The sequence below is a fragment of the Cebus imitator genome, unplaced genomic scaffold, assembly GCF_001604975.1.
Source record: "Cebus imitator isolate Cc_AM_T3 unplaced genomic scaffold, Cebus_imitator-1.0 Scaffold440, whole genome shotgun sequence".
Lineage (NCBI taxonomy): Eukaryota > Metazoa > Chordata > Mammalia > Primates > Cebidae > Cebus > Cebus imitator.
Window position 1 is genome coordinate 554,077 of NW_016107755.1, and position 17,465 is coordinate 571,541.

Sequence of the window (17,465 nt, forward strand, 5' to 3'; positions counted from 1 at the left end):
TCCATCTTCAGGTCTCTTAGCCATGGACACCAACACCTGCTCTGGGGGAGGTAGCAGGGGAGTGAAGTGGAGTCTGTGAGAATCCTTGGTTTTAGTTTTGTTTAGTATGCTTATTTTCTCAAATGCTGGTTATGCTGAGACTCTCTTTGGGTGGGGCTTGCTGTGGCCACTGTGTGGGATGGCGGGGCTGGTTCTCAGGCCAATGGAATTATGTTCCAAGCGGGATCCTGGCTGCCTCTGCTGCTTCCTTCTGCTCACCATGGAAGTGGGTGAAAACCTGCAGTGACGGGCCTCACCCAGCTCCCATCTTTATAGTCAGAGTTTACAAGTGTAAGTACACAACTTTAAGTATTATTATCGTTATCATTATCATGATTATCACTCTATCACCCAGGCTGCAGTACAGCTGCTGTGGCATGGTCATGGCTCACTGCAGCCTTGACCTCTTGGGCTTAGGTGATCCTCCTGCCTCAGCCTCCTGCGTAGCAGGGACTACAGGCATGTTCCATCAAGCCCGGCTAATTTTCTTATATTTTGGTAGAGAATGGGTTCTAGTAGATACTCAGAACTCCTGGGCTGAAGGGACCCACCCACCTTGGCTTCTCAAAGTGTTGGGATTATAGGTGTGAGCCACTGCATCTGGCCATCTTTAAGTATTAACAGCTGCTTATAATGAAGTTTAAAAGCAAATAGTGGTTGAGTGTGGTGGCTCACACCTGTAATCCCAGCAGTTTGGGAGGCCAAGGCGGGCGGATCACGGGCTCAGGAGACCGAGACCATCCTGACTAACATGATGAAAGCCCATCTCTACTACAATACAAAAAATTAGCCAGGCGTGGTGGCAGGTGCCTGTAGTCCCAGCTTCTCGGGAGGCTGAGGCAGGGGGATCGCTTGAACCAGGGAGTCGGAGATCACGCCACTGCACTCCAGCGTGGTGACACAGCAAGACTCCATCTCAAAAAAGAAAAACAACAAAAAACAAAAGCTAAACAAAAAGAAAAACAAGAGACAGATTTAAATGAGTCAAAGGGATTCCATTCAATTGGGTTTCTAGAGTCATCAGGAAGAACATTAGAGAAAGAATTTCCTTGGTTGGTTTCCACAGCTTGATAGACCAAAAAACAAACAAACAAAGAAAACCTACCACAAACAGCAAAATTTTTGTCTGTATGAAAATGGCTCATTCTCTTTATTGTCTTTTCTGACTTGACATCTGCCAAGGGAACACACTTAGAAACATATTTAGATGAAAAAGGTTCCTCCATCCTGAGCTCACTGAGTTCTAATGGCCCGCCTATAGCCCCTTTGACTGGTCTGCACTAATTCCTATTGGTGTAGATGCTTCATAGGGCAACATTTCCTTAAGAATATCCCTTTCTACTCTTCTTTCCTGTGGGGTTTTTTGTTTTGTTTGGTTGGTTTTTTGTCAGTGGTTTCTTTGGAGTTTTGGATCTGAGTATTTAGTGAGTTGCAGAATAGCAGCTGCATGCTTGAAATTTGCAATCACCCTACTGACAACTAAGGATTTGCATCCTGGAGCCATTAGAGTTTCAGCTGTGGGAGCACTCTCTGAAATTACCACACTATCTATGGGGAAATGTTCTGGTTTCCACCCTCTTCGTTGGCCTTCTCCACGACCCTGTGGTAGACTCCCTACTCCAGGCCTGCAGAGCTCCGCCTTCTGAAGGTCCCCTTGTGCGTTCAGCCTCAGGTATTCCAGTGTGAGAATAGCTCTATCTCAAGTCTTCTTTTCCAATATTTTTCAAATTATCTGGAATTTAAAAATATAGCAGTGTAATTTTATGCTGTTTGGAAAAAAGAATTTAAAAAAGTAAGCCTGCGTTAGCTTGGTAAATTATTTATTATGATACAAGAGAATATTGTTGTATATTGTACCAAGTTTCATGTAAAAGATGATGGACACTTCACACAGATCATTCAATTATCCAGAAACATTTTACTGTGAATGTGTAAGTGGAAGTTGAACACAATCCTAAACACATTGGGTGTGTGCAAAGGATCAGGACCTTGAATTTAGCATCACTTTTGTATATATTTTATTTAACAGAAACTCTAGCACTTGCTATGTCTCAGGCACTGTTCTTGGTGCGTTTGGTGTATTGAAACACATTTAATCCAGCCCAGCATGGTGGCTCACACCTGTAATCCCAGCACTTTGGAAGGCTGAAGGTGGGTAGATCACCTGAGGTCAGGAGTTCGAGACCAGCCTGGCCAACATGGTGAAACTCACATCTACTAAAAATATAAAAATTAGCCGGGCGTGGTGGCAGGCACATGTAATCTCAACTACTTTGAGGGCTGAGGCATGAGAATCACTGGAACCAGGGAGGCAGAGTTTGCAGTGAGCCGAGATTGCACCACTGTACTCCAGCCTGGGCAACAAGAGTGAAATTTTGTCTCAAAAAACAAATAAACAAACAAAAAAATGAACAAAACCACATTTACTCCTTCGAACAGCACACAGGTAGAGGTGTGCCCTACCTCATAACTTGGAAGTACCAGCCTGGAGCCCTGTGTAGCAGCACTTGCTCTTTTGTACCTGTGAAAATGAAGGACAAAGTTATTACCTTGATGATTGTGGTGATGGGGACCTGTTCCCAGAAGTTACAGGTTAGTGAAAGGTCCCTGCTGAGGACAGACCTCAGGAGGGCAGTTGGTCCAAGGCCCGCATCACCTTTCTCGATATTTCCTGATCCTGCCATGGGTGTGTAGTCACAGCTCTGAGAAATTCTCTGGGATCCAAGTCTAGGACCCATAGCCTAGGATTTCATGGTCCTGCCTCCTCCCTGGCCTCTCACAGGATATTTTCTTCTGACAGGTGGAAAAGGAGGGAGCTTCTCTCAGGCTGCAGGTAAGTACGAAGGGGGTTGATCCCTGAGATCCTTGGGATGTTGTGGTCCAGAGCCCATGGGAGAACTCACCCAATCCAAATTTTTTTCTTTATCCACATCTTCTGTGGGCTCTGACCAGGTCCTATTAATTTTTTTATCCTTTCTTTATTTTATGGAATTTCAGTGGTTTGTGTTTGTTTTTGTTATTGTTTTGAGACAAGTCTAGCTCTGCTGCCCAGGATACAGTGCAGTGGCGCCATCTTGGCTCATTGCAGCCTGTGCCTCTTGGGCTCAAGTGATCCTCCCACCTCAGCTTCCTGAGCAGCTGGGACTACAAGAGCCTGTCTCCACACCCAGCTAATTTTTTTTTTTTTTTTGTGGAGATGGGTTTTCTCCCTGTTGCCCAGGGTGGTCTTGAATGCCGGGGCTCAAGTGATCTATGTGCTACGGCCTCCCAAAGTGCTGGGATTACAGACATGAGCCACCGTGCCCAGCCTGTTAGATAGTTTTAAGTTTTGGATTTTAACTTTTTATTATGGAAAACTTCAAACAGAAAAAATTAGAAAGAATAGCAAAGTGTTTCCATTACTCAGCTTCAATAGTCATCCCTCCCTTAGAGAATCCTAGTAACCTAGAACAGAATGTGGATCAGCAAGGCCTGTTTAGGTGACTAAGGCAGTGAAAAATCATCTCCATCAATTGTGTGGGATGAGTTTCAACAGCAATACCTATAGCAGAGAAGGGCAACAGCTTCTTTTCCGTTCTTAGGACTGAGGGAGACTGTGAGTATCCCCTTTGGCTGTGGGGTGCTTAGACATTTCACAGGAAGCCTCAAGAGGCATTAGAAGGGATCACTGGAAAAATAAAGTTGTGAATGTATTTGTATCTTGGATTTGTAGTGGAAGGACACGTTAGTTACAGTTATGACACAATCTATTTTCTGTATACTCAGAGGTGGTCTTTTTGGTCATAAGAGAAGATTTTCAAGGGGAATTAAAAAACATAAGAAACCACTTTTAGTCTGAGCAATAGCACATTGTGGTACATTGCCATAATCAGCTCCCAAGAGAAGACAGTGCCAGGACCTTCCTTGAGTCGGGAGCACTAATCAGGGAACCAAGGCTGGGGAGGGTGGGGGAAGGCCCAGGCTGACCTTTCTTTCCTCACCTTCTTTCTCAGATGCTGCTGGAAAGTCTGAAATGGGGGTTTCTGCACTCCTTGTCTATTTCTCCCTTCTCCCTCCATGTGACTGAATCTTCCTCCTGCAAGGATGCTCTTCTCAGTACACGGCTGTGAAAATGTCATCAGGGTCTAAGAGGAGTGAAACTGTCCAATCAGGTGGGAAAATGGTATCTCTGAGGCCCCCAGCAGAGTTTCCCCTCATCTCGGTAGACCTCCTTACCAAACCCTTCAGGAATGATCCCATCATGTTTCCTCACAGAGCTTGCCCCTGGAAGAAGGTGTATGATTTTCAAGGATCTTGACTTTCAGCTTCATTCTTTTGAAAAAAACTATTGACACTTCAAGTATGACACTAGTAGAGAAAATAGTACAGTGAACCATCATATATGTATCAACCATGAATTACCTTCAAGAATCATCAACTCGTAGCTAATCTTGCACCATTTACACCCTTACCTAGTTCCCACCCCCAATACATGCTGAATATTTTGAAGAACATTTCAGACATACTTCATCAGTAAACATTTTTAAATGTGGCTCTAAGAGAACTTTATGAACATACTTACAATAAATGATCATTTCTAAAAATGGATGTGTTTAAATGGTGATCCAAAGAGATGCACTTACTATTTTCTGTCATTATGCCTCTTAAGTATCTTTAAATTCACTGGTTCTTTTTTCTGTCTTCTCTTTTCAGCCTTAACTTCTGCCACAGTTTATCACATCCTCCTGTTTCCTCCCCTTTGTGGTTACAGAAACGTTTCTTAGTTGAGATACAGACATTTTCTCGACTCTAGTCTTCTTCCTCTGTCTAGTTCATTTGGTGCCTTTATCAACTCTACGCATAGTGAGGTTTCAAGTCTCTATGAAGATCATTGGTACACGAGGGGGCCTGCAGCCTACTGTCCTATTTACTCAGTCTGCTGTTATTTTACTGTAGTTGTGATATCAGGAGCAGCACTGTCTGGAAATGATGCTGGGAGCTCATTCTGAGTTGCCTGAAAAATGAACTCATTAGAACCCCGGACTTCCTTGTCTTCCAGTGAGTGGGTTTCCAAAAGTTAGAATCCACTGGAACCAGTGGTGTTTTTCTCACTCCTGGCAGAGGAGCGTGCAACTAGCCATGGGCCCCCAGGTCTACAGTTCCTGGGTAGCTGGCGTTTCCAAACATCCCCTGTGTATTAGTTGTCTTTTACACCATAGCAATTACCCCAAAGCAAGTGGCTTAAAACAACACACCTTTATTATCTCACAATATTTGCAGGTCAGCGGTTCAATACAGCATAGCTGGGTCCTCTCTTCAGGGCCTCTCAAGGCTGCAATCATAGTTGGGGTCTTCTCTGAAGACTTGACTAGGAAAGGAGGTGCTTCCAAGCTCACTAGCTTAGTTGCTGGTAGGAAGCAGGAAGGGTGGTAGGTGAAGGCTTTGGTTCCTCTTGGATGTTGGATGGAGAGCATTCACAGTTCCGCAGCACATGGACCTCTCTAACATGGCAGCTTGCTTCCTTGAGTCAGTAAATGAGAGAGTCAGCTAGCAAGATAAAAGCCACAAACTCTTATTGCCTAATCATGGATATGATAGACTCTCACCTTTGTCATATTCCATTGGTTAGAATTAAGTGACTAGATCCATACCAAACTCACAGTGGGAAGGATCCCACAAAAGCTTGAGTACCAGGATGGGGAACCACTGGGGACCACCTTAGAAGTCAGCTTACCACACCCTGTCAATAACTGACACTCTAATCAAGAGTACTAGGTGCCCACACTGTTTGCGTGTCTCTTCATTGATAAGGCTGCTCTCATGCTTGACTTACAGTGGGGAGCAATAATACACTGCCGCGTACCTCCCCTCCGCCTGCATGTCCAGTAGTGTGCCCAGTTTGCTCTTCTTTTTATTTTTTTATTTTAGATATTTTTATTTCTCCAAATTTGTTATTTATCAGGAGTGACTGAAATAAAAAATATAATTGAGTCCCATCATCATCATCATGGAAATGGCTTTAATTTCAGATGAATATTATTGCTTCCCATTTTCAACCAGTAAATAGTTGCCACAGATAAATTGACAGCCAGGAGTCTGTCGAGAATGCTCAAGATACGTTATATAATGCAACGTGCCTGTTCACAGGCGGAAATTTCCCAGGAAATAACTTATGTGTACTTCTTGATTTCATCATACAAGACAAGTACAAAAGCACCACCCATACCTCTGAGAACATTGGACCATGCACCCTTGAAGAAAGCTTTGCCTCCTTCATCACTAGCAATCTTCCTCCAGTAGTCAAGTGTGCCTGTGTACATGATGTCAGTTCCTTTGCGCCCCAACTGCATCATCTGCGGCAGTGAACAGTGTCAAATGGATAGGAAGTCAATCTGGCAACAGCAGTGACAGTCTGTGTGATCATCCAGCTGATGACGATGTGAGTGTTCTTGGAACCTGGAAGCATTCCCTTTGCAGTGTCATAGCTACCGAAGTAGGCAGCTCGGTAGATGATAATACCCTGCACAGACACGTTAAAGTCTTGGTACAGGCCCTTAATCCCATCAGATTTGTAGATCTTAACCAGGCAGTCGCCGAAGCCTCGGAATTCCCTTTCGGCCCCAGCTTTACCCACATCTGCTGCTAGACGGGTACGGGCAAAATCAAGAGGGTACACAAAACACAAGGATGTGGCCCCAGCAGCACCGCCTGATGCCAGATTCCCTGCAAAGTAGCGCCAAAACTGGGTCCTCTTGTCCACACCACCCAGGAAGATCTGCTTGTATTTATCTTTGAAGGCAAAGTTAAGACCCAGGTTACCGCGCCAGAAGGACAGGACTCCCTGCTCCTTGGGAATACAGACCACACAGTCTATAATGCCCTTGTATTGCTTATCTGCGGTGATCTGCTTGCTGGCATGCTGTACCTGCAGCAGCAGCTTGACCCGCTCGATGGGCGCTACGATCATCTTGGAGATAGCTGTGGCCACTCCACCTGCCAGGAAGTCCTTGGCGAAGGACACAGCGGCATCTGTCATGTTAGGAAAGAGGAGGCAGGCTGCTGCAGGACAGGACTGGGCTGGGAACCGGCTTTGACTCTGGGGCTGTGGGGCCCAGTTTGCTCTTCTATAGAAAAATAGGCAGAATGGGACTCACGCCTTCTCTACTTATTGGCACTGAATTGAAAGTTCCTTCAAAAGCCTGTTTCTTTATCCATAGCATGTGATATTCTGGCTTTTATCCTGAGCCCTGGTGAACCACAGGCGATGACCCCAAGGGACCTGCTTTGCATGACAACCTTGCACCTGGTTTTCCTCTTGCAGCCCTCTCCCAGTCTCTCCTCTTTGCCTTGTAAGTTCAGTTTCACCCCAAACACTGCCTTTTGGCTATTTGTGGCTCTTGTCTGCAGCTTGAGGGACCGATTCTTCCTACCCTTTGCCCACCATCTGCTCTGGGGAACCTGAGTAGAAGAGGACCTGGAGAATGTCTTGGACATTATTGATTAGGTTTTCTCCATACCAGCACACATACACACCCATGTGCGCGCGCGCGCACACACACACACACACACACGCACATGCATGCCAACACACACACATGCACTTTGTTGTGGAATCTGGTGGCTATGCTCTTATGTGTACTCATATGAATTTGTGCTTAATGGATATATCAAGCAGTCTTCATTGGTTACCCACACCAACTGTTATGCTTTATGAACAAACTCATGCATTCTTTCCTAATTAGACTGCATATTTCCTTTGCTTTTCTAGCAGAGTGGATAAAACGTCCAACTTTGGAGTCAGGCTGTCTGGGTCCAAATCCCAGCTTAGCTTCTTAGTAATTGTGTGCCCTTGAGGAAATTCCTTAACCTTTTCTAGCCATCAGTTTGCTCACCTGTCGAGTGGGGCGATAGCTGTTCCTGCTTCACGGGAAGAACGTGAGGATTAAGTGCACACAAAGCATTTCGTGTAGCGTCTGATACCCAGTGAGCGAGGAATAGATGTTTACAGGTCTCCGTCCTCACAGCAATCCTGTGAGTAGGTTCAATTTCTCTCCCATTTTAAGGTGAGAAAAGTGAGACTAATTTGGCTAGAGCAAGGGAGGAACTCAATATAAAATGCACTTCAAGTTTCAAAGATTTAGTATAAAAAATGTAAAAAGTAAAGAATACTTTTTATATTGAGTACATGTGGCAGTGCTTATATATTAACAATATTGGGTTAAATAAAATATATTATTAAAATTTTTCACTTGTTTTTAAAAAAATTATTACTATGGCTTCAGGAGACATTTAAATTGCACATGTGGCTTTCATTCTGTTTTTGTTGAACAGAGCTGATTTTTATAACGAAAACAAATCCACTCACATCCAGTTTTCTCAGTGTGAAATAACTAGCCGAGAGAGTTATCCCTTCTGGTAAATCCCTTCTTTGTACTAAGCACTTTGTAACAGCTAGCTGCAGATTGTAGCCTACCAATACTGACTGTAACTATCAACAGTAGTACCAATAGCACCAATATGCAGCATAACTACCAAAGTGGAGGCAATTTCTCTTTTTTATTCAAACTGAATTACTTATCTCTGTTCATTAAACTGAAGGGAATCAGGAAAAGATAAACCACTCTCCTTGTTCCCAAACTCCGCAAGAGCCATGCATTAGGAGCAAGAATCCTACCCACTGGCCGGGCGCGGTGACTCATGCCTGTAATCCCAGCACTTTGGGAGGACAAGTTGGGTGGATTGAGGCCAGGAGTTCAAGACAAGCCTGGGCAAAAATAGCTAGGTGTGGTGGCATTCACCTGTAGTTGCAGCTCGGGTGACTGAGGGGAAAATCACCTGTGCCTTGGGTGCAAGTCTGCAGTGAGCCATTATCATGCCACTGTACTCCACCCTAGGCGACAGAGTGAGACCCTTTCTCAAAAAAAGAAAAAGAAAAAACAAAATCCTACCTCCTGAGAGTCCCTATTATTGTAATTTCTAAAAGTGCCCCACCAGACTCCTGAACCTAATTGACTTAGTACTTAACGCAAGTAGGTGAGTGAGGGCAAGGGCTCAACCTCAAGCCCTTCTATAATCAGTATTAATCCATTCATAAAGTTGGAACCCTAATGTCCTAAACACCTGTCATAAGATTCCACCTCCCAATATGGTTGCTTTAGTGATTAAGTTTCCAACACATGCTTTTTGGAGGACACATTCAAACCACAGCATAGGTACTTTCTATTAGCTTCATAATAACTGTCCCAGGAAAATGGTGTCATGTACAAGATGAGGATCTGGAACCCAGAAAAGTGAATCCCCATGGCATAAGTCACACAGGTAGGAAATGGCAAAGTAAAAATTTATACCCAGGACTCCCTGGGCTTTGCCACTATGCACATTACCTTTTCACTGGATATCACCTGACAGAATGGACTCAGGTAATTAGGGGGATAAACCAGGGAGAAGGGAAAAGTCGACATAACCAGAACAAGGACAGAGATCAGGGAATGCAGTTCTGGGTGGTCCATGGCAATGGAAGCCCAAGGATGTCTTGAAAGTGGTTAAACACCAAAAAGAATAAGGTGCAAAATGCACAAATGAAATTCAAGTGATGTTCAAATACAGCTTTAATTATACTTCAAAGTTTGCCTCAGCTCATCTTGGGAGTGTGAGGAGAATGAAGAAGATTCTGTTAAAGGGTCTTTAACAGAAACAGTGTGTATGGGAAGTGTATTATCATCTTTTTCAACTCCATGTGTTTCCTTTAGACACACTGGAGCAGGTGTTGGGTCCCAAGGCCTCAGGTAGCCCTGTGTCTGTGGCTTAGCTTGGTGCAGCCCATGTGACTGCTAGTATGGGTTGGAGGCTGATGCCTGAAGCTTTCTGAAGTGGGCATTGCACACTGCTAATGACTCCAGTTCTGGGGTCCTGCTGGTGGTTGGGTCGTGGTGGAGATCAGGTCCTGCTCTCACCACTCTACAAGGCACTCTCTCTGGTGACCTGGCTTCCATGACGCCACTAGACAATTCCCTGGTAGAGGCTCTCTGTGGCAGCTCCACCTCACATTTCTACTTGGCATCACTCTAATGGAGGTTCTCTGTTGTGCCTTCACTTCTGCAACAAGTCTCTGCCTAGTCTTCCAGGACTTCCAAGACATCTTTGAAATCTGAGTGGAGGAAGCTTCCACTGCTCTTACTTTCTGCAAGGCTGCAGAGTTAGCATCCCATGCAGACTACCAAGGTCTATGATTTGTACCTTATGGAGCCATGGCATAAGCCACAGCTAGGGCCACTGCTGGGGTGACAACTGAGTGAGTACTGTGCTGGGGTGTAGAGAGCAGGGTCCCAAGGTGGTCCTGGGCAGTGAGCTCCTGGAGAGAGCCTCTCCCCCGAAACCATTCTCTCCTCCTAGGCCTCTGGCCTGTGATAGGAGGGGCAGCCTCAAAGATTTCCGAAATGCCTTCAAGGTCTTCCATTCTCTTGAGAAAGAGCATCTGGTTGTCTTCTATCCCTTGCTCTTTAACAAATGGCCACTGAGCTATATTCTTGGTTTCCTTCCCTGAAAATGCCTTTCCACTTTTCACATGGCCAGGTTTGGTTTTCCAAATCTTTCTGCTCTGCTTCCTTTTTAATTACACATTCTGTCTTTATTTCTTTGCTCCTGAATCTCAGTGTAAGTAGCCAAAAGTAACCAAGCAGCTGCTTTTATATTTTGCCTAGAAATTTCTTCTGTCAGATATGCTAGTTCATCACTCTAAACTTTGGCCTTCCACAAAGCGCTTGGGTATGGACAGAGTTCAGCCAAGTTCTTTGTGAATTTATAACATGGTTGGCCTTTAGTTCCATTTCCAATACTTTGTTCCCCAGTCTCATCTGAAACCTCATCAGAACGGTCTTTATTGTCTACATTTCTATCAACATTCTGGTCATGACCATGTAATAAGTCTCTAAGGAATTTGAAGCTTTCTCTAGACTTCTTGTCTTCTAATCCCTCACCAGAATCTAGGCTTCCTGCTCCTCCAAATTCTTCCAGCTTCTACCCATTACTCAGTTTCAAAGCTGAATCCATGTCTTCATGTATTTGTTATCAGCAACACCCTACTTCTTAGGACCAATTTCCTGCCTTGGTCCATTTTCTGTTGCTTTTAACAGAATATATGATACTGGGTAATTTATAAAGAAATGAAATTTATTTTTCATAGTTCTGAAGAATGGGAAATCCAAGGTTGAGGGGCTGAACCTGGTGAGAACCTTCTTGCTGATGGGGTCTCTGCAGATTCCTGAGGAGGTGCAGGGCATTGCATGGCAAGGGGGCTTGGTATGCTAGCTCTGTTCTCTCTTCTTCTCCTTATAAAGCCACCTGTCCCATTCCTGTGATAACCCATTAATCCATTAATCTGTGAATGAAGACAGAGCCTTATGATCCAATCATGTCTTAAAAGCTCCACCTTTTAGTATTGCCACATTAGAGATTAAGTCTTAACATGAGTATTGGAGAGAACATTCAAACAAAAGTAATATAAAAACAATATTCAACCCCAAGGGATATGGTCAAGACTACAGGTGGTAAGGAATAGGCTAGAAAATGAAATAGGCTAAAATTGCTAGAGATGTGCTGTGGAATTATGTGTCTGTATTTCCAGCTATGACCTTAGCTTCCTCAACTCAATTTCATCACATGAACATGAAAAAATAAATTGAGACCCAGGTTCCTATTTTTAACAGAAAAGTAAGAGGCTGTGGCTCAGTGTACTATGATGTTGAGACAGGGATGGGGACATGTTAGCCACACACCTCTAGAACAGGGAAGGAACACAGGTCAGTGTGAGGAAAGGGGTCATGGTAGGCAAGAGGGCAGACTGTCTCTCCACTTCCTCACATTATGCTAACAGGGACCCAGATATATTCAGACGCCTTTGCAGAAAGAGAAGTCAGAATCTCTTGAAGTCATAAAGGGAAGGCGTGAAGAAATCCTACATCTCTGTTCCTCACAAGGCAGTTGTCTCAGGTGACAGAAAAATAGTCATGAACAAATTCAGGCCACTCATGGTAAGTGGTGACACTCTAAACAGCCCATCACACAATCAAAAATTCCAAATCAGTAAATCCCCATGACACATTCCTATTCCCTCTGTCCCACCCCGAACCCACTTCAGTCCCTCAAGGGTTTTATCTTTATAAGCCTTGAGTGACACACCAGAGCCTTGGGCACCATTACTGTCTGGGTAGAACAAAAAAAGGACCTGGCCAAGCTTGGTGGCTCATGCACCAGCTTGAGCTCATCCCAGCACTTTGGGGCGCAGGAAGATTTGCTTGAGCTCAGGAATTCCAGACCAGCCTGGGCAACATGGTGAAACCCCATCTCCACAACAAAATACAAAAGTTAGCCAAATGTGGTAGCATGTGCCTGAAATCTCAGCTTCTTGGGAGGCTGTGGTGGGAGGAGCGCTTGACCCAAAATTTTGCCACTGTACTCCAGCCCAGGCAACAGAACCAGATCCTGTCTCAAAACAAAACCAAAACCAAACACAAACCACTGAAATTCCATAAAATAAAAAAAGGAGGAAAAAATAAACAGGACCTGGTCAGAGCCCACTGGAGATGTGGCTAGAAAATGAATTGTGGGATGGGTGAACTCCCCCATGGGCTCCTGACCACAATATTCCAAGGATTTCGGGGATCAGCCTCCTTCATACTTACCTGCAGCCTGAGAGTTGCTCCCTCCTTTTCTATCTGTAGGAAGAAAATGTCCTGTGAGAAGCCAGGGAAGAGGCAGGGCCATGAGGTCCTAGAGGAACCCCCAGGCCTTGGATCCCAGAGAAGTTTGCAGAACCGTGATTGTAGACCCAGGGCAGGATCAGGAACATGAAGAAAGGAGATGTGGGTTCTGGACCAACTGCCCTTCTGAGTTCTGTCCTCAGCAGGGACCATCCCGTGACCTGTGACTGCTGGAATCAGGTCCCTATCACCACAGTCATCAAGGTGATAAATCTGTCCTTCAATGTCACAGGTGCTTTACAAAAGAGTAAGTGCTGGTACACAGGGCCCCAGGCTGGTGCTTCCCAGTAACAAGGCAGGGCACATCTCTACCTGGAGCTTGAAACTCCCAGTGGGATAAGAAAACTCAGACCCCACCTTACACCCCTTCCCTACCTGAGTTCTTTCTCCTCCACATCACAGCAGCGACCACAGATCCAGTGAGCACAGCTCCAAGGACAACCAGGCCAGCAACGATGCCCACGATGGAAATGGTGGGCTGGGAAGATGGCTCTGGAAAAGGAGGGGAAGGTGAGGGGCTCTGACCCCCAGGCCTCAGCCCTGACCCTGTTGAAGGGATGCAGACGGGCTTCTGCTCTCCTGGAGAAGTGATGTGAGCCCCCATCCCCTCCTTACCCCATTCCCCTCCTTACCCCATCTCAGGGTGAGGGGCTGTGGCAGCCTCTCGTGCTGCACGTGGCACGTGTATCTCTGCTCCTCTCCAGAAGACACCACCACAGCCGCCCACTTCTGGAAGGTTCCATCCCCTGCTGGCCTGGTCTCCACAAGCTCCATGTCCTGAGTTTGGTCCTCCCCATCCCGCTGCCAGGTCAGTGTGATCTCCGCAGGGTAGAAGCCCAGGGCCCAGCACCTCAGGGTGGCCTCATGGTTAGAGACGGGGTGGTGGGTCACATGTGTCTTTGGGGGATCTGAGGGGAGGAGTCAGAAAATTCAGGCACTTTGCATCTCTCATGGGACAGTCCAGCAGTGCCTTTGTGACCATCTTGAGAACGAAGAAGACAATTAGAGTAGAAGAGCACAAAACCTAGATACCAGCCTGGACTTAGGGGTCTGGGATAGCCTCTTATTCCTTGGAAAGTTCTAGAACTAGGGTGAGATGGCCCAGGATAGAAGGAGAAAAGGGATTTCTGGTCCTGGCCTGCGCGGATGCTGAGTGACTGAGAAAAGCTGAAGTCAAACCTCCACAGACACTTGGTGTGGGGCTGAGAACCAGGCAGGAGAGAAAGTCCCCCATGATCCCTAATACGGAGAGTCAAAGAGAACTGCTGACCAGTTCATTTGAAGGATGGACTCTCCAGCGAGACTAGATTCCTTAATTGCCCCTGAGAGGGGCTGGCCCTTTAAGAGTCACTCTTTGGTACAGGATCTCCTGTACCCAGGGTGACAGCTCCCTCTCCTGATCCAAGGAAGGAGTGGCATTCTGGCCTCTTTCCCTGTTTCTTCTATTCTTTGAGATCTATCAGCTGTGGGTACAGTTCCAGCCTAAGAAGGAGATGGGAGATTTGCCGTGGCCCCTCTTACCCGCGCGCTGCAGCGCCTCCTTCCCGTTCTTCAGGTATCTGCGGAGCCGCTCCACACACGTGCCCTCCAGGTAGGCCCTGATCTCCTCCGCGTGTTTCTGTGCTTCCCACTTGTGTTGGGTGATCTGAGCCGCCAGGTCCGCGGCGGTCCAGGAGCGCAGGTCCTCATTCAGGGAGATGTAATCCTTGCCGTCATAGGCGAACTGGTAATACCCGCGGAGGAGGCGCCCGTGGGGCCCCAGGTCGCAGCCAAACACTCCCTGGTAGGTGTGAGACCCTGGCCCGGTCCCCGCAGTCAGCCTTGCCCCTGGGCCCCGCCCCCGCGGTCAGCCTCGCCCCTGGGCCCCGCCCCCGCGGTCAACCCCGCCCCTGGGCCCCGCCCCCGCGGTCAACCCCGCCCCCGGACCCCGCCCCTGCGGTCAGCTCCGCCCCGGGCCCCGCCCCCGCGGTCAGCCCCGCCCCTGCCCCCCCAACCCTCGGGGATTTTGGCCTAAGCTGAATATGAAACCGGGTAAAGGAGCCTGCAGCTCACTTGGGTGGGTGGAGGGTCCGTCTAGGCGGGTCCCACAGCCTCAAGGTGGATCTTGGATCCGGAGCCTCGAGGGGACCCAGGCCGTCTGTAGGGGATGAGGAAGGGTCGTGACCAGGGAGGAGGCAGGTCCATGAGATCCTAGAGGAATCCCCCAGGCTTAGACCCCAGAGAAGTGTCCAGAACTGGGACTGCAGACCCAGGGCAGGATCAGGAACATGAAGAAAGATGGGGGTCCTGGACCAACTGCCCTCCTGAAGTCTGTCCTCAGCACAGACCTCCCCTTGACCTGTGACTGCTGGAATCAGATCCCCATTACCACAGTCATGAAGGTGGTAAATCTGTTCTTCATTGTCACAGGCGCTTTACAAAAGTATGAGTGCTGGCGCACAGGGCCGGGGTCACTCACCGGCCTCGCTCTCGTTGTAGTAGCGGAGCAGGGTCCGCAGTTCCACTCGGAAATTCTGTTCGGTGTCCAGGGCTGTCCGTGTCTCCTCCTCCCAATACTCCGGCCCCTCCTTCTCCACCCACGGCCCCAGCGGCTCCATCCTCGGACTCGCGGCGTCGCTGTCGAATCGCGCGAACTGCGTGTCGTCCACGTAGCCCACGGCGATGACGAGGGGCTCCCCGCGGCCGGGCCGGGACACGGCGGTGTAGAAATACCTCAAAGAGTGGCATTCTGCGGGCAAGGAGGGGCGGAGTCTGGCCCGAGCCCCCCCTGAAGGGCAAAGTAGGGGAGGGGGACGGGCGGGAAGGGATTGGGGCGGGAGAGGGGGCATTGATGCGGTTTCCCAGGGTTCTGCATCCCCCCTGGGCGGGCCCCTTGCTCCTCCCAACCCCGCACTCACCCACCCAGGTCTTGGTCAGCAGCAAGGCCGTGGAGAGCAGCAGCAGGAGGGTTCGTGGCGCCATGACCCCCATCCTTGGGTTCTGGGGAGGGTCTGAGTCCTGGTGGGTGCATGGGGACTTTATAGCCGGGAATCTTAGTGACGCTGATTGGCTTCTCTAGAAACCTGACATCCAATGGGAATGAGAACTAAAGCCTAGAAGTCCAGGAAGAAGGACCCGACACCAGTTTGGGGAGCAAGAAGTGAAACTCCTGGGAGTGTGGAATCCTCAACGCTGGGTTTCCCAATCCCCAGACTCTGCCCTCAGGGTCTGAGACCCTGAGAGCCACGCCCGGGGACCCGGAACTTTGTCCTGTTCCTTTTCCTCCTGCCCTGAGTGCTCTTTGTCACACTATCTCCCTGAGATCTGGCCCAGGAACTGTTTAAATCAGTGGGGATTTTTTGTTTGTTTGTTTTGACAGGATCTCACTCTGTTGGCTAGGCTGCAGTGCAGTGGTGGAATCTTAGTTCACTGGAGCCTTGATCTCCTGGGCTCAGGCCTTGATATCTTGGTCTCCAACCTCAGCTTCCTGTGTAGCTGGGACCGCAGGCCCACGCCACCACGCCCAACTGATTTTTGAATGTTGTGTAGAGATGGAGTTCCACCATATTGTTGAGGGTGGTCTGGAACTCCTGGGCTCAAGCGATTGCCTGCCTCCACCTCCCAATGTGCTGGGACTACAGGCTTGAGCCACTGCACCTGGACTTAACTCTACTTAACTTTGAAAAATCGGACCTGCTTCAAGAAGTTCCTTTTGCAATCAAACCAGCTGAAACTCGTTAGAATGAAGATAGCTGGCCGAACGACCTAAAAAAGATCTCAGGCTTCATTATGATTCTGTTTCTGTGCTAAATGGCACTCTCACCAGCACGATGACAATCGGCAATCTCCATAACATTGACTGGAAGAAGTCCTAAAAGGATAAAAAGGAAGGCAGTATTACTGGTTCAGAGAAGTTCACCCGCCCCATCTTCCCATAAAATACATGATCATTCCTCCCCTTATTTTTAATTCCCAACCCCTTCATTAGAGCAAACCTATATTTCTACCCCCTCCCCCTTTGCTAGCTGAGAAGTTGATTTGCCAGAGCTGTTCCCACCTTTTCAGTTCCTGGCCAGGAAATAAAACTTGTTCTGCTTGATGCTCAATTTTGGTTTCATGTATTGGCTCTGCAACTCCCAATGGGGAAAGATCCCACCTTCTGGAGCTGTTACCAGAAAGAAGCTACAATCCAGACCCCAAGACAAGGTTCTTAGATGCCACACAGGAAAGAATCGGGCCAAGTCCACAGTGCAAGCTGAAAGCAAGTTCATTAAGAAAGAAAAGGAGTGAACGAACAGCTACTTTATGCAGAGCAGGTCATTCTGGAAAGGAAGAGGAGGAACACATGCATCCTAGGTACAATGCATGTTTATATATAGGATAACAAATCATGGGGAGATGTGCTCTACTACAAAGACTTGTAATAAAGGATTAATTTTTTAAAATTACTATATTTTGTAAGAATAGGTATTATTGGGAGGCCGAGGTGGGCGGATCACGAGGTCAAGAGATTGAGACCATCCTGGCCAACATGGTGAAACCCTGTCTCTACTAAAAATACAAAAAAATTAGCCATGCGTGGTGACACGCGCCTGTGGTCCCAGCTACTCGGGAGGCTGAGGTGGAAGAATTGCTTGAACCCAGGAGGCAGAAGTTGCAGTGAGCCGAGATTGCACCACTGCACTCCAGCCTGGTGACAGAGCAAGACTC

General features: G+C 47.5%; 1 protein-coding gene and 1 pseudogene across 1 annotated transcript; both read right to left on the reverse strand.

Moving 5' to 3' along the window:
• Positions 1 to 6,048: 6,048 nt before the first annotated feature.
• Positions 6,049 to 7,107, reverse strand: LOC108290638 (annotated as a pseudogene).
• Positions 7,108 to 13,119: 6,012 nt separating this feature from the next.
• On the reverse strand, positions 13,120 to 15,751 carry LOC108290578 (saoe class I histocompatibility antigen, A alpha chain-like). The gene is made up of 5 exons (XM_037732051.1): positions 15,674 to 15,751; positions 15,235 to 15,504; positions 14,298 to 14,573; positions 13,409 to 13,684; positions 13,120 to 13,268 (listed from the first exon to the last, which is right to left on the reverse strand). Exons 1-5 carry the CDS (start codon positions 15,744 to 15,746, stop codon positions 13,135 to 13,137), a joined length of 1,029 nt encoding a protein of 342 aa, XP_037587979.1. The 5' UTR covers positions 15,747 to 15,751; the 3' UTR covers positions 13,120 to 13,134.
• Positions 15,752 to 17,465: the final 1,714 nt, after the last annotated feature.

Bases quoted from the DNA above. Each gene is read 5' to 3' on its own strand.
- LOC108290578 (XM_037732051.1), bottom strand. From the start codon at position 15,746: ATGGGGGTCATGGCGCCACGAACCCTCCTGCTGCTGCTCTCCACGGCC. The intron at 13,685-14,297 runs GTAAGAGGGGCC...TCCTCCCCTCAG, and splicing joins GGAGGCGCTGCAGCGCGCGG to ATCCCCCAAAGACACATGTG. The intron at 13,269-13,408 runs GTAAGGAGGGGA...CTCCTTTTCCAG, and splicing joins GCCCCTCACCCTGAGATGGG to AGCCATCTTCCCAGCCCACC.